We start from the raw sequence: 20,929 nt of genomic DNA, 5'->3' as shown, positions 1-20,929 counted from the left end.
ACTAAAAGCCTTAGCAGTGTGCAAAGCATCAAAGAATTAAAATCCTATGGGAAGGGTCCTGCGTAGAGAAAAAGACCCACTTGAGAAAAGTTCAGAGGGAAGTGGAATAAGCGGGTGTTGGGCAGGATGCTTTTTGGATCCAGTTCCAAGCATTATCTGAATGGCTAATGAGCTCCGAGGCCGATTCCTATAAGTTCAAGAAAGACGACACAGCTCATGAAGTTTTAATGTGATCAGGTTTCTTCTGGAACCCAGGCAAGGGACTGGGATCTTGGTTCTGACTTATGAGAAGCCAAATAGTCTGCTTGTGTAGACTCTGCGAACTTTTACTGTAGAGGTGGTGGGCCGTGCAGAAGTCAGACCGTGGGGACAGGCTGTGGTTGGTGTGAGGAATCCCACACTGGTCCCAAGATGAGGAGGCAGGCAGGGCTGTAGGGAAGCACATGAGTGCTGCCTAAATGGGCATTCATCTCGGCTCTCTCCGGTTCCCTCCTCCCCTACGCTGGCTCACCTTATCAGATACCATCCTACTTTTCAGACCTACATGATAACTCTCTCTCTCCCTTTCCCTCTCCCTCTCCCCTGTCCTCTGTCTCCCTTCTTCCAATCAAATCATGCTTCCAAAGCAAGATCCAAAAAGGTCAGCATAATTGAAGACTGGTCATGTTTTCCTCAGATGCATTTGTATTTTAACAGGGAAAAAGCACACTGCACTGAAAATATGAGGGAATTCTCAGAGGAAAACTTGGTGCCTCAGCAAAACTGGAGGATGGGATCTTGGAGAGCTGACTGTATCTGACCACTGATCTCCTTCCTGCTAGGGTTCCAAGGAAGGCAGATGTCCTGGTTCTAAACAGCCGCCAGTGCAGACAGGGCAGAGCTCAGGGAGACATACTATCAGGTTGGAAACTTCATTAAATATTTACTTGAAACTTGGGCTCTTCATTGCTCAGGTGTGGTCACGTGGCTCAGAGGAGCGAAGCAGAGAGGTCGGATTTGAGAAGCCTCCGAGGGGCTCATGCAGTCAGTGGCCTCTCTCCCAGGCCATAGCCCTGTGGACTAGGACTTGGCTGGGGAAGGGTGTTAGGGTCAGACGGAAGGCAAGAAGAAAGGAGCAAGCAAGTGAAGGTACCATAGCTCGAGATCATTGTGGGTGGGGAGGGAAGAAGTGTTTCAGATTCGAGGAAGGGAGGAGAAGAAAACACTTTACACTTCTGGTTTTTACTTGGGGAACAACAGGTCAGCAGGAGCATAGCAGGATGAATGAATCACGCCTTTCTGTCTACCCATGGGTGGGAGGATATAAGCTCTGCTTCGGAACACACAATGACCTCTCTAGGCCTCACACCAAGAATACCTGTCATCAGGGATTAAGCAGGAATAAGATGGGCTTTATGAACATCAATGGGACTGGCTACTAGGGAAAGGTTGGGGTGGGAGTGGGATATTGATGGACCCAATGGAGCCTGGGGAATCTATGTGACTCTTGAGAGTGGTAGAAGTCACAGCTCTATAGGGCTTCTCTATAGAAGTCAAGGCTGGGCTGAGCTGGAACATGGCTACAGAGGGGTAGATAGGACAGTGCTTGATGCTTGGGGTAGGTGAGTAACACACTCAGGTGACATCCTGGTCTTTGTGTTCCACCATCTTGAGGAAGTGGGAATGGACAGAAGAAGCAACAGTGTCTCCCAGTTCCCAATGTCTGCTTCCATCTATCTTTTTTCTCTCTGCCCCACATCCATGCCTCCAACCTCTACCGAGCCTGCAGGCAGAGTCATTATGTGGATGCTTGCAGCCCTCCTGCTTCTGGGTGAGTCAGTAATGAGGGGGCATCAGCAGGATTTGGGGAGGGGGAGAGTATGACAGGGCAGGGTTATGTGGGATAAGAGAGCAGCCACCTTTGCTGACCTCAGGTTTCATATGGTTCTCTGTCTGCCTTGGGGTGATGAAATGGAGCTAGCTTTCTCAAAGCTGGGTAATTTGGTATGGACAAAGGAAACTCAGGCTTTCCCAGGATCAAGAGTCTTTCCTGTCACTGAGGACAGTCCTCAACCTCTTCCTTCTTTCTTGCTTTGCAGTTCCAAGAAGTGGAAAAGCTGGTAAGTCTTATACATCTCTCATCCAAGTTTTGATGAGTTCCACGAGGGTAGATGCCCCAGTTCCTGGCTGTTCTGAGATGGTATTCCCCCCCCCACTCTTGCCCAATCTTGATGACTAAATGTTCTTGAGCATAGACACGGTCAGAAATGGCTTATGATTAATAGATTCCTTGTCTGCAGCCTCATGTCTGTGGTCTCCCTCATTGCCAGGGTTGGTTCCTCTGTGGGCTGGGACCCAGAAACTGGTGTTTCCCAACAATTCCCAATCCTGGGACTTTATTTTTGGGCAAGCACCTCATCTTACTTTACTTCCTCACACGGCCCCATCCCCCACATCCCCAGCTACTCTGGAGAAGCCTGTACTGACTCTACACCCACCTTGGACCACCATCTTCAAGGGAGAGCGAGTAACCCTGAGATGTGATGGATACCACCCTCTGCTGCTGGAGCTCCGGCCCATTAGCACTCTCTGGTACCTGGGCCATGTCCTCCTGCCTTCCCACAAGAAGAGCATCGAGGTGCAGGCACCAGGGGTGTATCGATGTCAGACACGAGGAGCACCCGTCAGTGATCCTATCCACCTCTCTGTGTCTAACGGTGAGTGCTGGCCCTACTGGCAGAGTAGACATCGGGCTATTCCCAGGGGACAAGAAGAAAAAAAAAAAAAAGGTCACACAGAACCACCTTGAGTCTCTGGAGTAGGCAGAAGCCTGCAGTAAAGATTTCCTGGTCCAAAAGCCATCCCCCTCCCCGTCTTCCTGATGGAGCATGAAGCAAATTAATATTATTAATTTATTAAGTGGGGTGACCTGGTTTCAGAAAGTCAAAAATTGTGCTCTCCTGACACTACTGGAACCCAGAATCCTAAGTTCCCCCTCCTCTGTCTCTCTGTCTCTGTCTCTGTCTCTGTCTCTGTCTCTCTCTGTCTCTGTCTGTCTCTGTCTCTGTTTCTCTCTGTCTCTCTCTGTCTCTCTCTGTCTCTCTCTGTCTCTCTCTGTCTCTCTGTCTCTCTCTCTCTCTCTCTCTCTCTCCCTCTCTCTCTCTCTCGGATCCCTGACTGGCCTGGAACTCACTGTGTATACTAGGTTAGCCTTGAACTACAAGGATTTTTTGGTGTCTACCTCTTGAATACTGAGGTAAAGCCATGTACCACACCCAAACAGAGTCCTGTTTGCATATTTGTTTTGGTTTGTTTTTTTGCTGTTTCTCTAATTTTTTTTTTAGACATAGTCTCATTTTGTAGCCTAGGCTGGCTGGCCTGGAACCCACAGAGATCAACCTACTGCCCCCTTCTAAGTGTCTTCCAAGCGCTAAGATTAAAGTTGTGCTCCACCACATCAGCCCAGCCAGGATTCTGAGTTTTAATGTCTATGTGAATATAAATAAAGGGATTGAAACTGGGGGTTGTTTCATGGCACTAGACTGGAGGCCAAGTGAGGAGAACAAGAGGTGGAGAGGAGGTGTGTCAAAATGCCAATGCCACATGTAAATCTCCATAGCGAGAGAGGCTACCGGAGGTGGGAGGTGGCAGGGTACAAGGAAGAGAAGAGGGACGGAGATGAAGGGGAGGAAACAATTAAAGATGTGTTTGTTTGAAAAATGATCTCATAATTAAAGTTAATTATTTGTGATCTTAAAAAAAAAGTAGCCAGTAATTATGCATCTGTAATCTTACACTCAGGAGGCTGAGGCAGGAGAATTCCCACAAGTTTGAGGCCAGCCTAGGCCATATAGCAATACCCTTTCTCAAAGGTCTTTTTACAAGGAATGAAATAAGAAAAAGAGAGATGAGGCAGAGGAAGAGACGGGGGAAGAAGGAAGGAAGACAGGTGGGGGGGATTGGACAAAGAACTTAATAAAACTTCTGCTGTTGGCACATATACATGAGCACCTAGGAGTCGATCAAGGAGCAACTGTCTCGAAATATTTGAAGCGTTTTAGAACAGGGATGAGAACACTGGGTGTGATGGTGCAGGCCTGCAGTCCCTGCACCCAGGAAGCAGAGGCAGGAGGATGAGTGCAAATCTGCAGCCCAGCCAGGGATACATAGTGAATAACAGCCCGTATTGAACAAATAACAAACAAACAGAACCGCCACCAAACAACAACAACAACAACAACAAAGGGGATAGGAAAAGTAATAATGGTATACCCATCAAAGTACATAATTAGCTGTGTCATATGGAGGATTAATAATCTTTCCTGGGCAGATGTTCATTTTTATTAAGCATTTAAAGAACACCAGTCAGTGTTTCAATTAGCATTCTACACTTGTAGAGGTTTCCTGTTGGAGGTCATTAAAGTGGAAGCACGGTTGGCCATAGCTGACAGACAGACTGTGGCACAGAAACTGCGACTTGCAAAGCTTTCTGGACACAGGGTCTCCTGCATATGCAGCCCAAGCATGCCTTGGTTTTCAACCCTCCCACTCCAGCTTTCCAAGTGCTGGGATTACCGGCATGCACCAGCATACCTGGCCAGTGGAATTCTCTTTGTTAGGGAAGAATAGCTACAATGAGGGCTGGAGAGATAGGTTAAGAATGAATCATGCTCTGGGACAGAACGGGACATCGGGTCATAACCACCTGAAACTCCAGACTCAGAGGATACTGCACCCTCTTCTTGCCTCCTCTGACACTTGCACATACACTCACGAGAACACACCCACCTGGACATGTACACACACCTAATTCCAAATGAATGAATGAATAGATGAAATAATTTAAAATTTTATGATACCAAAAATGGCATTTAGGATGCCCTAAGGATAGTGTCAGATGCAGTGATGATGATGGTGGTGGTGATGATGGTGGTGGTGGTGATGGTGGTGGTGGTGATGATAGTGATGATGGTGGTGGTGGTGGTGGTGGTGATGGTGGTGGTGATGATGATGGTAATCGTGGTGGCACATTCAAGACGCTGTAGGATATATCTAAGGCTGTTCTCAGAGAAGCTTCCTTCAGAAGATAAGGCCTAACAGGACCTACTGGTCTGAATTTAAGCTGAGAAGCAGTGTCTTTTGGGTTGAGGAAATAGCTTTACAAGGGCCCTGGGTTCTATACAGAACCTCCCCCCCCCCCCCCGAGCAGTTCAGTGTGATTGGGTCTAGCTTGTGTTGAATGAAAGGTGAGGCAAGCTAAAAAGAAATGGGGTCAGGGAAGAGGTTATCAGGGGCTAGGTCAGGAAGGGCTTGAAGTCATACTGTGGGGTCTATGGTTGGTTTTGAAAGGAGACTCTATGGGGCTGGAACCAAATCTGAGACATCTTTGCTTCCTTGGTATCGTTTTCTTTCCTCCTGTTTAGTCAGGATCCCAGGTGCTAGTCACCAGACCAGAAAATAGGAAAAAGTTTTGGTGACCGGTGGAGTGAAAACAGCCACAGGGATTGTGGGGGGATTGCGGGCCTGGGAGGCAGGGGGGGGGGGAGGGAGCGGGAGGAAGGGAGACTGAGAAGGGTGACCTGCGGAGCTGGGATTTCTTGAGTTGGGTTGGGTTGGGTTGGGTTGGGTTGGATTCATCTTATTGAGATTAGATTAGTTTCTTTGTGTAACTGCCCTGGCTGCCCTGGAACTTGCTTTGTAGACCATGGAGGCCTCGAACTCATAAGGATCCTCCTGCCTCTACTTCCCCTACTGCTGGAATTAAAAGCATGTGCCACCAAGCTCGGCAGAGACGGATTTTTTTTTTCCTGAAGAGTAAATACTATCTGTGGGGTCCATTGCAGACTGGCTAATTCTGCAAGTGCCGTATGCTGCGGTGTTCGAGGGAGAGCCCTTGGTGATGCGCTGCCGTGGCTGGTACGACAAAGTCGTCTACAAACTTCACTACTACCACGACGGCCAGGCTGTGAGATATTTCCACTCTAGCACCAACTACACGGTGCTGCAAGCGCGAGCCAGCGACAGCGGTCACTACCAGTGCTCTGGCACCATGCGTATCCCAGTGGAGAGTGCGCCCATGTTCTCCTCCAAGGTGGCCGTGACCGTGCAAGGTGGGCGAGACGATCACAGGGAAGTTCTAGGGCTGGAATCGGAAGGGGAAAGAGGAGGCTGAACCCCGCGGGCTGCTCTATAGGTGTCCCTTCCCTATGGCGTATATCCAGGTTACTTGTTCTAGCTAGGGCTCCCACTTAGGAGCGAGGAGTTCTTGCCCTGTCTGAAGGGCGTGCTACGTCACTACGCACTACGAAGGGGACCCGTAGCTGTCCCCTTCAAGTCTAGAGAATGCCAACTGATTGACAGCTAGGATGGAACTTTTATCACCTGTCAGGATTCCGCCTCCCCTCAAACTGTCTCCATCCTTCTCCGTGGCCTCAGTTTCCCCGTCCCACTCATTCTTTCTCCTTTTCCTTCTCGTTCTCTGGGTCAAGGAGGAACCCTCTCCAGATAAGGGAAAAAGAGGGATCCGGGGCGGTGGACAGGTTGGCCCTGGTGGGGGTCCCATTGCTCTTGCGGCCTACGAGCATCAGGGCCCTGAGGCCGCCCTCCCCGCAGAGCTGTTCCAGACACCGGTGCTGAGGACGTTAAGCCCGCAGGAGGCGCGCGGCCGCGTGGTGCTGCGCTGCGAGACGCGCCTGCACCCGCAGAAGCGGGACACGCCGCTGCAGTTCGCCTTCTACAAGTACAGCCGGCCGGTGCGCCGCTTCGACTGGGGCGCCGAGTACACTGTCCCCGAGTCCGAGGTCGAGGAGCTCGAATCGTACTGGTGTGAGGCCGCCACCACCAGCCGGAGTGTACGGAAACGCAGCCCGTGGCTGCAGCTCCCTGGGCGGGGTGAGTGGCAGCTCAGCATCACGCCTGCCTCCTGCATCCCGTGGGTCATCCCGCAGTCTTCCTACCTTCCCATCTCCGCCCTCCAGCCCCTGATAGCTCCGGCCCCGCGTGGAGCAGTCACGGGTGACCAGGCGTGTTGCGTTGCAGGCCCTGTCCTGGATCTGGCGTCCACCACCGCGCCAGTCGCACAGGCTGCAGCCTTGGGGCCGGGGGACAAGCCGCTTTCCTTCCGGAAGACCCCAGTGTCCAGATCCGTTCAGTCAGTCACTTCCATCCCGAACAGCACCTTTGCAGGGCTGCAGTTCCCCGCGGGCCATGTTGCCACCGCCGGGCCACACGCCTGCGCGCCCCTGCCAGCGTCCGCGGAGCAGTCGCGCGAAGCTCTTCAGCCCAAGGTGGACCTCCTGCTTCGCGAGATGCAGCTGCTCAAAGGCCTTCTGAGCCGCGTGGTCCTGGGATTAAAGGACCCACAGGCCCTCCATGAGCTTACAGAGACCCCCGAGACACCCAATTCTCACGTTACTGTGAACCCCGCAACCCCAGAGACCACTGTCATGGAGGGCCGAGTGGACAGCTAGGCTAGTGTCTTCTCTCCGGGATCTCTATCTAGCTTGTGTGCAAATTGGAGCCATGGCTGTTAGTGTCCCCTCCTGTTGCTGTGGTTTTGGTTGTTGGTTTTTAAAGTCCCGTGGTGCTGTGGATTTCCACTTTACTAGATAGCTTGTAGGCGAGTTTGACCTTGCAAAATGGTTTATAAATGCGAGCATCCTCTGTGGTATGTTCCTTCTATAATCCAGAAGTAGACAGCTGTTGTTTACTAGTCCAGTGTGGGTGACTTTTTTTTTTTTTTTTGTAATTGAATCCATTAAGGTTAATGAGCACTTTAAAACAATTTAGGGTCAGGTTGTAATTATTCACAATAAATTTACTCTTTTTTTTTGTTTTGTTGGGGGGGGTTCGAGACAGGTTTCTCTGTATAGCCCTGCCTGACTGTCCTGGAACTCATTGTAGACCAGGCTGGCCTCGAACTAAGAAATCCACCTGCCTCTGCCTCCCAAGTGCTGGGATTAAAGGCGTGTGCCACCACGCCCGGCTTATGAATTTACTCTTATATTAAAACAACTTTCAAAATCCTATTAACTAATGAGTTTATATCTTCAAAATCCCGAGTATGATTTCAATTGTAGTAAAGATTTTAGTGTGGGCTTCTCCCTTCTGGCTTTAAGGGTCAGATCCAGTGCTAGACTCTCCCCAAAGGTACCCTTTGTCCCCATGTGACCCGACAGAGCCACTCCGGAGCAGCTGAGCAGCTGCCATGCTAACCTTAGTGGAACTAACTTTACTCTATGTCGGGATCATATCCTCCTCACTTAAGCTTCACAGTAAAGGCTGAGAACTGGTAGCAACTCTACCCTTCCATCCTTCAACCTGCTTCAGTAGCACGTGAGGTCCCATTTCCCTCTGAGCAATTAACCACAACTGACATGTCTTTACATTGTGTGTGTGTGTGTGTGTGTGTGAGATCAAGCGTACCCACTTCCCTTGTGGAAGTCAGAGGACACTTGGCTAATTCTGAGGACGGATGTTCAGATCACAGGATTAGTTACCTGATCTACGGTGTCCTTGAGGTTCCAATTCCCAGCTCTCTAATGCAGGCTCTTCCAGGGCAGCCTTTCCAGTGTCCAGGCTCTTTTTGCCTTCTGACTTTGTTCTCCTAAGTTGTTTGCTATTCTTGATCTAGACAGGAAGCAGCTACCATCAGTGCCAAGAAGCTTAATAATCAAAATACCCATCATTCAATAACAATAATAATAATAATAATGACAATGATGATGTTGATAACAACTATATATAATTTTTAATGTTCTGGGCATGGAGGTGCATACCTTAAATCCCAGGGAGGCAGAAGCAGTCAGATCTCAGTGAGTTCAAACCCAGCCTAGTGTACATAGTGAGACCTTGTCTCAAAACAAACAAAACAAAGGAGGGAAGGAGGGAAGGAGGGAAGGAAGGAAGGAAGGGAGAGAGGGAGGGAGGGAGGGAGGGAGAGAGGGAGGGGGAGGGAGGGAAGGAAGGAAGGGAGGGAGAGAGAGAAAAAAAAAGAAGAGAAAGAAGAAAAAAACACCACCACAACAAATTAAATGAGTTGACCAGAGGCCAGCGTGCCAGCCTTTCCCTCAGTATACTTTGTTGGCAACCTCAACCTTCACTTTCCCATCTTACCATCTGCCTCCATTTAGCATTAGTGATGGAGGCAGATAGTAAAGAGGAAAATTTAATCATAGCCCAATTTACTCTGTGTAGAAGAGGAAAACTATATGCTGTGTCCTTTTCCCAAAGTCTCATATGGGAGGGAAGGACAAAGATCGCTCCCTCTGGGGTCTGTGAGGCTTTCTCAGAAATGCCTGCACCAGGGAAATCTAACTTCTGTTTCCGTTCTAGCACACATTCCAGGAACAGGCCAGCTACCCCAGAGCATCCTGGAACCTATTCCCCAAACTCTGAGATGACAGATGGCTGCTGATTCCTGGAGAGGAAGCTGCTTTTTCTCTGGTCCTCTGATCACTTCTGCATCTTAAATTCAGGCCTCAGACTCTAAACCTGGCACTTTCCATATCAGATGGCAGTAGGCATGGGTCCCAAATGTATCCAATGAGATGGCACAGAGGTCTCTGTCACAGCATCTCAGCCTTACTTTGGGCTCTGTCCTTGCTCAGTGCTTCCCACCTTTGTGGAGATCCGTTATTTCACACCATACTCTGTATTACATCTTTGTTGTTGTTGTGAGAATTTAAACAAAATTCTCCAGGTTAGAGTCCGAGCACGAAGCATTAACCTACCCTCAGCCATGCTGACCTCTGCTCTTCTCCCAGCACACTGCGTCTTCCATGTTCCTGGGCCTTTGAGCAGACTCTTGCCTTCTCCTCCATGGGAGCGCTGTGTAGGCCTGAGCTTCTGAGTTCTCTGGTTACAAAATGAGGGCAATGGCAGTAACCTTAACTGGGGTAGACAAATAAATGGATTCTTTAATTATTAGAGGTGTTCAGCTAGCGGATGCCTCAGTTCTTAGGAACCCAAGACAGGAAGGTATTCCAGAAATCTCTAGAGACAACTCTGTCAGTCCCTATAAGTGAACTGTTAGACTGTTTCTAAACTTTTGCTATTTTATTTATTTATTTTCTGAGACAGGTTTTCTCTGTGTTGCCCTGGCTGTCCTGGAACTCACTTTGTAGACCAGGCTGGTCTCGAACTCAGAAATCCACTTGCCTCTGCCTCCCAGATACTGGGATTAAAGGTGTGCACCACCACACCCAGCTAAACTTTTGCTATTTTAAATTGTCCTGCAGTGAATGTCTTAATGGTTCTGGGACACACACATGCACACGCACTTGAGTGTGCATACACACACTTTGTTGTTGTTGTTTGGTTTACGATAGTATTTCTCTTTGGAACCCAATGGGCCTGGTACTCAGTATGATGCCCAGGGTTCCCTCCAGCTCCCTGGTCCTCTTGTCTCTGCCTCCGCCTCCTCAGTGCTGGGATTCATACACCACTAAACCTGCGTATTACCTCTGTCGGTTCTTATCATGAGGAATTTACCTACAGGCCTTTTGTGTTTCTGGAATTTGAAACAAGCTTGGGAGAGAGATGACCCAAAAAGAGAAAATCGGCTAAGACAACAAAATAGTCAGTTAAGATAATGACTGGTTCTCTCTCCTTCAGAAGGACTCAGAGGAACAGGGGAACCACAAGGACAGTTCCCAAGAAAAGCCCCCAGATAGAACAGCACTTAGGCTCATGGCTGGGTTTCCTCAAAGAAAGGTTTTCTTCTCTCTCTCTCTCTCTCTCTCTCTCTCTCTCTCTCTCTCTCTCTCTCTCTCTCTCTCTCTCTCTCTCTCTCTTTTTTCAAACTGTTTGCCAGGAGTTGCAACTTAGAATCTCTTCTCCATCCAGTCTTTCCTGAATACCCCAGTTAGTCTGTGTTTGATTGAGAACATGACACCCACAGCTGGCAACAGTTCTTCAGGTGAGGTGAGTCTCAGGCAAACAGAGCACAAGAACAAAAGTTTATTCTTAGTTTTTACAATTAAGCAAACCCCACTTGTGACAGGATGTAAACACTGAGATTGCACCGGAGCTGGGTCATCATTTGCGGAATCTACAACGGACACGGTTGAAGTCACAAGGATACAGAGGGGATATGGAAGGAGGGAAGATGTGTGAAGAGATTTTTGTTTTGTTTTGGCCACAACTCTTCCTCACGCCAAGGAAGTATAGGAAATCAGCTGTTTCCCCCTCAAAGCCTAATGAAAAAAGAAACCATGGAGTCAGCAGACAGGTCTGAAATGTGAAGTTGGGAGTTGCAACAGGAAGTGAACCTGATTTAGGCTTAAGGAAGCTAAAGTAATTGACTATCAGATCGAAAGGCCTCTCTGGGAATCAGCCACACCACAGAATGTTGAAGCTGGGTGGTCTTTCCTCCCCAGCTCCATGCTCCCAGACTCAAAATATATTTACAAATGCCTTGGCCATATAGCTAGGTTCTTCTCTGACTAGACCATAACTTAACTAACCTACATTCTGTCATGTGCCTGTGCTCAGGTACAGTGTGTCTGTCTTGTCACATCTTCCCAGGAGAATCTCTCTCACCCAGCACTCTCCCAGATCCTTTCTGCCTACTGGATGCCCCACCTCCTATTTCCTGTTTAGGCCATCAAATTAATTATTGACAGATGCCAAATCCATACAGACACATGATATTTTCTCTACAGCATCCTGGAACTCTGTGATGAATGCAGAGAGAAAATGTGTCTCGATTCTTTTGCAATAAGTCTCCCGGGCAGGCAGAAAAGACACCAAAACTTGGGCTTAACATCTTGATTCTTAGAGGCTGGGGGAAGATGTGCAAATGAACATCTGGAAGACAGATGCATACTCCTTAGGTCCATAAGAATGTTTACCAGAAGTAAAAATTGCCAGAATGTCCGTAAAAGTGTCCCTAGGAATTGTTGTAAATCTCCAACCCCAACAAGTCCATGCAAAGAACACACAACTCAGTTATAATATTTATAAACTGCATGCCTAGATTGGGCAGATCTACCACTACCCCACTCTATTCCCCAGCTATGAGATCTCTTGCTACTTTTGGCTCCTCCAGACCATGAGGTTCTGCTCCATCTTCCTTCCACCTCCTCTTCCTCTCTCTCTTCCTCTCTAAAACCTCCAGCCCCACCTTTCCCTTCCACTGCCCAATCACGGGCTCTAGTCTTTATTTGACCAGTTAAAATGGAACCACCTGAGTACGAAATCCACTCATTCTTGGGGCAGTCCCTCTTGAAGAAGCAGAATTAGCATCAAAATACAAACAAGACCAGGGCAACCAACAAGGAACGGCTGGCGTTTGCTATGTGCCAGGCTCAGAGAGCAGAGAGTCATCTGTCCAAACAGAATCATAGAATCCTGCTATCTACCCATTCTGTCCTTTACCTCCATCCCGCCTCCTTAGGCCGAGGTGAGAAGCAAAGGAGATAGAAATAGATGCAGACAGGAGGAGGAAAGATGGAAATGTGTGTGGGTGAGGTGGAGAGACACAGCCTTCACATTTGCTGGAGACAGCTCCTTCCCTGGATCAGAGGACAAAGGCTTACCTGTGAAAAAGATTAGATATCTCTTACCACCTAGGACTGGGATTCTAATTTATGTACTGAAACTGTGACTGTGGCCTAAGCTCATTACAGGACTGGCCCATTGGTCTTTGCATACTTTTCACACGTGTCACTCTGGGCTCTTTTATAAAGAGAGGTTGTGATTCCGTGGGTCTGGGTAGAGGCTGAGACTCTGTATGTCCGAGAAGCTCTGACGATGCCAGTGATGCTGAGTCTTGGGCCGTGCTTTGAGGAAGGCAATGTGACATGGCAACTGGGCCAGCAAGCTGAACTCTCACACTTTGAACTTCAAACACCAAAAAGAAAGAGTAAAATAGAGATGGTGGGAATCTTTACGGAGCTCAAAACCTGCCTCCCGTGAGGCCCTTTCTCCAACAAGGATCAACTCGGTAACAGCGCCACCTGCTGGGTATGTGGGGGATATTCTCATTCAACCATTTGCACAAGGTCCTACAATTAGATACAGAGCCAAAGCTATCCTAAGTCACATGGCAAGAACTTATCTCAAACTAGCAAGTCTCTTCTTTCCAAATAAAAGACATTTGAGTGGGACTCTGTTTCACAAGAAATTTATTGGTTAATTACCATTGAGCCACATCTTGCCTTTTTTTTTTTTTTTTTTTTTTTTTTTTTTTTCCGAGTCAGGGTTTCTCTGTATACCCCTGGCTGGACGTCCTGGAACTCACTTTGTAGACGAGGCTGGTCTCTAACTCAGAAATCCGCCTGCCTCTGCCTCCCGAGTGCTGGAATCAAAGGCGTGCGCCACCACGCCCCACATCTTGCCTTTTAGATACAATTGCTTAGTGAACTACCAACCTGCTTCCATAGGTCTATTTTGTAGCACATAATTCTCTTTCGTCGTTGTGCACAGAACTGTTGAAAAGCACAGGGAGGGGCTGGAGAGATGGCTCAGCGTTAAGAGCACTGAGTCTTCCACAAGACCCCCCCACATGGCACCCACATAGCAGCCCACACCAGTCTGTAACTCCAGTTTCAGGGCTTCTCATACCTGCACACAGACATAAATGCATACAAAAACAGATGGACATATAATAATAATTTTGTATATGTGGAGGTACCCAGTGTGTAAACATTCTTCTACTCTGCCAAGAGAAACTTAAAAAAAAAAATAAAAATAATATTAATAAAACCTAACGAAACCCCAAACCAGGAAGTCAAGGCAAAATTAATCTTAGCAAGCTGATGCTGCCACCTAGTGGACACTGTTCTTTTTGTTCTTGTTACTATAATATTTTATATACTTTATTTATATACTTTAGTCAACTAGTGTCTTAGTCAGGGTTTCTATTCCTGCACAAACATCATGACCAAGAAGCAAGTTGGGGAGGAAAGGGTTTATTCGGCTTACACTTCCATACTGCTGTTCATTACCAAGGAAGTCAGGCCTGGAACTCAAGCAGGTCAGGAAGCAGGAGCTGGTGCAGAGGCCATGGAGGGATGTTCTTTACTGGCTTGCTTCCCCTGGCTTGCTCAGCCTGCTCTCTTATAGAACCAAGACTACCAGCCCAGAGCTGGTCCCACCCACAAGGGGCCTTTCCACCTTGATCACTAATTGAGAAAATGCCTTACAGTTGGATCTCATGGAGGCATTTCCTCAACTGAAGCTCCTTTGTCTGTGATAACTCCATCTGTGTCAAATTGACACAAAACTAGTCTGTTCAACTAGACTACAAAATAATGGCTTGTTTGTTTGAGACATGGTTTCTCTATGTAACAGCCCTGGCTGTCCTGGAACTCACTTTGTAGATCAGGCTGACCTCAAACTCTCAGAGATCTACCTGCTTCTGCCTTTAGAGTGCTGGGACTAAAGTCATGTGCCACCATGCCTGGACCAAATAATCGATTTTATTATAATATTTTCATACATGTTTATCATTGCACTTTGCTTATATTCCTAGACCACTATTCTCCCTTGACATCTTTCCCCTCCCTGTGACTCTCTCTAAACAGTCCCTCTTCTGCTTCCATAATGGATGTGTGCATACATATATGTAACTATACACACAAATGCACATATATGCACACATATATGTATGCACATATGTATACTTTTTTCACTTCTGAGACAAAATATCTGACAGAAGTAACTTAAGAGAGGAAGAGTTTTCATTTCCTGAGACAGGGTCTCACTATGTAATCCTGGATGGTATAGGACTTGCTCTATAGCCCAGGCTGGCTTCAGATTTACACAGATGTATTTGTCTTTGTTTCCAAAGCCATTACAGGCATGCACCACCACAGCCCACAGGACCAAGGGTGTTGTCACTCAGGGTTCCTGAGAATATAGTCTGCTGTGCCTGTGCTGGGTGGCAGGAGCCAGGGAGGCAGCACTGAGTGTCCTATCCTCACTTTGCAATTGGACCAGGAAGCAGAACTCAGGCCAGAACCAGAGATGGGTATAACCTTCAAGACCTACCCTCCACTGATCCACTGCCACCTCCACGTCCTAAAGACTGTAACTGCAGCCGGGCGTGGTGGTGCACACCTTTAATCCCAGCACTCGGGAGACAGAGGCAGGCGGATTTCTGAGTTCGAGGCCAGCCTGGTCTACAAAGTGATTTCCAGGACAGCCAAGGCTACACAGAGAAACCCTGTCTCGAAAACAAAAACAAAAACAAAAAAAAGACCGTAACTGCATGTATGAGTGAATACACATCCCCCTGCATGTGAGAGAAAACATGGAACATTTCTCTCTTCTCACTGCCTTCTCTTGTTCCCCCCCATCTCCCTTTGGCCCTTTCAACCCCACCCATAGACCTCTCTGTGCTCTCATGTCATATATATGTGTGTATACATATGTGTGTATATATGTGTATATATGCATATATGTATATGTGTTTATTACACATATACATATATGCATATATTTGCATCTAAATTCTGTATATGAGGAAAATATGTGATCTCTGTCTTTCAGCGACAAGCTTCTTTTCTTAACACAATGATCTCAACTTCTATTCACTTTCCTGAGAGTGACATGCGTACAACTCCAGTGTGTCCTTACCTCACCTTTGTTCGTCACCTACTGACGGTGTGTATGCTGGCTCTCTGTCCTGGCTACTGTGGATGTGCAATGCACTCAGAGGACAAAGAAGAACACATTTGGTGCCAGGCTTGACGTTCTCTTAGCAGTTTGTGAAGAATGACATATAAAAGGGTTTGGAACCACAGAGAGGATGGACCCATAGTTGACAGACTTTCTGGGTTTTATCATTTAAAATCCTCAGAGACCGGTGGTATGGGCACAGATAGTCTTGGCTTCCTTGTTTGGTTGGGTTTTGTCGGTTTACTTTTGATAAGGACACTGAAGAACACAAGGCTTATCTGATTTCGCTTTAATCATTCAAGCAATAGATGGCAATAGATGACAGAGTCAAACTGAAGGACGCATGGCGGGGGGGGGGGTGGAAGGAACATGGCCAGTCCCCTGTGTTCTGTCTGCCTGGGAAAAGACTAGGAGAGAGTGGCCGTGTAAACCGCATTCAGCAAAACAAGACACGGAACAGAAAACATCTGCAGTGTCCCCAGTCCCGATCATCTCATGCTGTTTACCAGTCTCTTCTGGAGCTAAAACAGGAAGCGAGAGAGAGAATGACCTAAGGCTCGCTAACCCGCTTCTGCCCCGATACTTCTCAGAAGGACAGCAACACCCTGTGCTAAGTTTGCAAATGCTGGGTAGTGGTGGACAGAGATGGACGATCTGTTCAAACGTCCAAGTTGTTTCTATACAATGGGGTGCTCAACTCTGGTCAGTCACTTCTGGCCCTGGGGTTCTGTGGAGCTCAAATGTTTCCTAAAATATTGACAATGAATAGACTTCAAGGGTGGGAGATTGACATGCATTTCTGAAAAACAAAACAAAACAAAACCTCCAAAGAAATTGTTTCAGAGACATGTCTTGCTATGTGTAATAGTGAAGTCTGACCTTGAGCTTCCAGTTCAGCTTCCTAATGCTGGGATTGCAGGGGCCTGATACCATCCGAGTTTGAGTTAATAGGTGGACTTCGGGTGTGGCTGCAGCAGGATAGATGGAGATCTATTTATTCCTAATTCTCGTGGCCACTGAATATTTGGATTGCTTGGCCATTGTGATTCTTCTTATTCAACAGCTTCATTACCAAGTCCTTTCTCCCAGTGACTCCTGGTCTGGAGACCCTGCTGTCTGGTGTAGCTTGGCATTTCTTTCTCTCACTAACAAGACACGTATGGGTGAGGTAAATCTTATTACAGCCCTGTGATGGAGGTAGATAGCAGGGCAGACAGCCCAAGACCCAGACTGAGGTTTCCACCAGCTTCAAACCACACTCTTTCCAGGCAATGCTGAATCTGAGCCCACCAGTTCCGGCCACCGCCTGTCTTCCCACAAACACAGGCAAAATAACAGAAGCATCGAACCGTCATCCATTTATGGTTTGGTTCAACATTCTTATTTGGGATCTTTAGAGTATATTTCATGTGTATCTTTATGACTGTCTTAGGTCTTCCTTTTTTTTAAAAAAAAAGATTCATTTTTACTTATGTGTATGTGCCTATGTTAGTGTATGCTACACATATGTAGGTGCCTGCAGAAGTTAGAAGAGGGAGTCAGATGCCGTGAAGTTGGAGGACAGGCAGTTACCGGCCACCCAATGTGGTTGCTGTAAACTGAACTCCAGTCCTATGGAAAAGCAGTAAACACTGAGAACTCCTGAGCCATCATCTCTCCAGCCCCTGTCTGTCCTAGATCAGAAGCCCCACTAAGGACATGGCAGGCAGACATGGTGGCTTATACCTGGATTCCCAGCGCTTGGGAAGTCACAAGTTTGAGGCCAGCAGAGGCTACATAATGAGTTCTGAGGTTAGAGAAGAAGCTATGTTAAAAAAAAAAAAAACAAACCACAAAACAAACAAAAAGGGAAAAAGAAAAAGAAAACAGAAAGAACAGAACAAAATAGCAGAACTTGACATTTACTGGTACCGAACTCGATACCAGTACACCATTGGCAATTTGCTGAAAATAGAAAGAGGAACTTCACTTTGGTCTGTGATGGAGAGGTGAAGGGACAAAAGAGGGGAAATTTCTTTGCTAATTGCTCGGCAGAGAGGTGCATTTTCAACAAGTTAGTACTTACTGTTAAAGATGAAAATGAAGCAACCAAAATGTGAGAGTGTTGGGTGATGCGTGTCCTTATATGATTAGCCACATTGGATAAAATGGTGCTTTCGAAATATTCAAGCCACCTCACACTGAATGACTTGATCTCTTAGCAAAACTGCTGTTTAGTGCTTATCAAACAGCCAGGTGTCATGTTTCCATCCCTGTGACCCTAGCACTGAGGAGACTGAGGCAGTAGGACTTGGAGATCAGTTGGATCACAGTTTAACACAGCCTGTTAGTTCCCAGACAGCTAGGGTCAGCTCTGTCTCAAAAGAAATGAAGGAAAGGAGACAGAGAGGAGAGGAAGGAAGAGAGAAGCATTATCAAGATTGATAGTGTAACAATGATGCAATAAACAGATAAACAGTGTGTGTGTGTGTGTTTGTGTGTGTGTGTGTGTGTGTGTGTGTGTGTGTGTAGTTCTAAGAAGAGTGTCTTCCCCTGCCCTTAGCTGGCAGAAAGTGAGATCCCACCCAAAAACCAGCATTTCTTTCCTTGAGCTCAGAAAGTTGTTAATTCCGTTCTTTCTTTTTCCTTTCCTTTCTTTTTCTTTCTTTTTCTGGAGGGGGTGGGGATTATTTAGCAGTTTTTTTTCTTTTTTGGTTTCCTAAGACAGAGTTTCTCTGTGTAGCCTTGGCTGTCCTGGGACTCACTTCATAGACCAGGCTGGCTTTGAACTCAAGAGATCCTCCTGCCTCTGCCTCCTGAATGCTTGAGGTAACAGCCATGCCACCGCCACTACCTGGCATTATCTAGCATTTTAATGAAAGAATATTGGACAAGAGTAATTGTTAAAGTTCGATAAAAGAGAAGCTGTGGTTCAGCTCTGCACCATTCCATGTGCATACCATTGCTTAACAGGTTATGAATACCCATCATATACTGACACTTATTAGGACGTTATTTTCAAATACATCTTTTAATTACCTATTTATGGTATGGAATAAGATTGATTTATTCTTATATTTTATTATTTAAAATCATTTTTAAAATTAAATTATTTTGATCAGACTCTTCCCCTCCCCTAAATCCTTCTAGCTCCCCTCTCTCTCCCTACCTACCCAACCTTAAGTTCTTAAAAACAACAACAAAGCTGGGCGTGGTGGCGCACGCCTTTACTCCCAGCACTCGGGAGGCAGAGGCAGGCGGATTTCTGAGTTCGAGTTCCAAGACAGCCAGGGCTCTACAGAGAAACTCTGTCTCGAAAAAACAAAAACAAAAACAACAACAACAACAAAAACCCAATACAACAACCCCCCAGAAACCAAGAAAACAAAATTAGCACACACATCCAAAAGCAAAACAAAAGTCTTTGGCTAAATAAAAACATACACACACAAAAAAAAACCTGGACTCCATTGTTTGTTGGTCAACATGAGACCAGTCCTGGAGTGACTGATATATCCAGTGTCACTCCACTGTTGTTAACCTTTAACTAGCAGGTAGGTTTTCATTCATTTAAAAATGTATAACAAAATTAAATATAGTAAGATTAAAAAAATAGCTATCACATCTAAGTTGAAGGAAAGTGATATCTTGCATAAAGGTGAATGGCGCCATCTAGTGTCTAAAAGTACAAAGAGAGATGCTATTAAAATCAGCTCCAAGAAGTCAATGCCAGGCTCCGGGAGTATTCAACCTAAATATGTATATTAGCTCCATTCTTGAAGGACCTTATGTTAGACCTCACAGGCAGTCCACATATTCAGGAATGAGCTCAAACTAGATCTAGCCAGATTTTTGGTGGTTAGAAAAAAGCCAGCATTTCTCAGGAACTGTCAAACTGGTTCCCTTATGCCAGAGGAGCCATTTCCCTTACCTCAGTCAGAAGGAACTGCGGCTCCACTGACCTACACATGTGGCTGCACTCAGGATCGCTCAGTCTCTACCCACAAGTACTCACTATACATTTCAAGGTCCAGCTAGCATCCCGGCCCTTCTCAGATTTCTGCTCTTTTTGTACCCCCTGTCCCCAGCTATTCTCTAATTCTACCTCCCCCCTCCTCCAACACCTACTGCCCCCATCTCTCAACTATTCTGTCTCCTGCTATTTTCTCTTCTCTTCCAGTTGCTGAATGAATATTTTGTATTTTTTCTTTCTTATGCATAACACACCCTTCCCCTTTACCATACGATGGGGCAGCCATTCCACCAGTGTCTTTCCTGCGCCCCCTCACTTACACCTTACACTTGTTCTAAGGAGTTGTGGAAAGTCTGCTTTCAGCTGGGTGTGGCACTACACATCTGCAACCCTAGCTTGTGGAGGCAGAAGGATCAGAAGTTCAAGGTCATTGACGTCAACATATCTAGTTGGAGGCCGGAGAACAGACTCATGAAACTATGTCTCAAACAAATGAGAGGGGAGAGGAGAGAAACTCTGTAATCAGGTCTGAACAAACTAGAAAATACTAAACATGCTCTACCACTACTAAAAGGACGACTACTTTTAAAAACAGTGAGTTTTAAAACCCACACAAGGGCTGGAAAGATGGCTCAGTGTTGATTAGTTGTTGGTCTTCTAGAGCACTCAAATTTGGTTCCTAGCACCCACATTAGGCAGCTCACATGGCCCACAACTCCAGCCGTAGGGAAACTTACTCCCTCTTCTTGGAGAGCATACACACACACACACACACACACACACACACACACACACACACACACACACACACATACAGACATACACATGCACACATAAATAAATATTTGTTAAACCCATATAATAGAAAATGTTCTCTTTTGATGACTTTAAAGTGTAAGGTTCAGATTTTTAGAGCATTTCATTTTGTGAATCTGAAACTCTATACCATTCAGATAACAATTCCCAATTTCCTCCTAGCCTCGACCCTCGTGCTCTCTTTTACCCAGATTGGCTCAAACTCACTGTGATCCTGCTGCCTCAGCTTCCTGAGTGCAAGGATTGCAGGCATGCACCATTAGGATTGGCTTGGTCCAATTATTTTCAACAAAGTAATTATTTTAATGCTCACCGAACTATGTCAGAATTTCCTCTTTTCTATATCAGAATAATTGTGTGCATGTGAACATCTGTCTGTCTATCCTCTGTCTATCTATCTATCTATCTATCTATCTATCTATCTATCTATCTATCTATCTATCTATCTACCTGCCTGTTGAATTACCTGTTAATTTGCTAGTGGCCATTGCCTCTACTTTTTAGCAATGATGAATGATTTAAATACTATGAGTATTAAAGTATTTCTTTGAGGCTCTA

At 46.4% G+C, this 20,929-nt stretch overlaps 1 protein-coding gene across 3 annotated transcripts; it reads left to right on the top strand.

Moving 5' to 3' along the window:
- The first annotated feature begins 891 nt into the window (after positions 1 to 891).
- On the top strand, positions 892 to 8,006 carry Fcrlb (Fc receptor-like B). Of its 3 annotated transcripts, none has more exons than XM_006496932.3 (6): positions 892 to 1,128; positions 1,654 to 1,810; positions 2,079 to 2,099; positions 2,442 to 2,696; positions 5,823 to 6,089; positions 6,592 to 8,006. In XM_006496932.3, the coding sequence occupies exons 2-6, from the start codon at positions 1,663 to 1,665 to the stop codon at positions 7,446 to 7,448; spliced, it is 1,548 nt and encodes a 515-aa protein (XP_006496995.1). In that variant the 5' UTR covers positions 892 to 1,128; positions 1,654 to 1,662; the 3' UTR covers positions 7,449 to 8,006. The 3 variants fall into 3 exon arrangements, with proteins under 3 accessions (XP_006496995.1, XP_006496994.1, NP_001025155.2); NM_001029984.2 differs by lacking the exon at positions 892 to 1,128 and having other exon boundaries at positions 1,780 to 1,810; positions 6,592 to 6,870; positions 7,018 to 7,448; XM_006496931.3 differs by having other exon boundaries at positions 892 to 1,810.
- The last annotated feature ends 12,923 nt before the right edge of the window (positions 8,007 to 20,929 follow it).

The sequence above is a fragment of the Mus musculus genome, chromosome 1, assembly GCF_000001635.26.
Source record: "Mus musculus strain C57BL/6J chromosome 1, GRCm38.p6 C57BL/6J".
NCBI lineage: Eukaryota > Metazoa > Chordata > Mammalia > Rodentia > Muridae > Mus > Mus musculus.
Note: the sequence above shows the minus strand (reverse complement) of the source record. Positions and strands in the feature narration are given on the sequence as shown.

Excerpts from the sequence above, each read along its gene's own strand:
- Fcrlb (XM_006496932.3), top strand. The coding sequence starts at position 1,663 with ATGGACAGAAGAAGCAACAGTGTCTCCCAGTTCCCAATGTCTGCTTCC. Across the intron at positions 2,100-2,441 it reads TCCAAGAAGTGGAAAAGCTG|CTACTCTGGAGAAGCCTGTA; the intron begins GTAAGTCTTATA and ends CCACATCCCCAG. Across the intron at positions 2,697-5,822 it reads CCACCTCTCTGTGTCTAACG|ACTGGCTAATTCTGCAAGTG; the intron begins GTGAGTGCTGGC and ends GGTCCATTGCAG.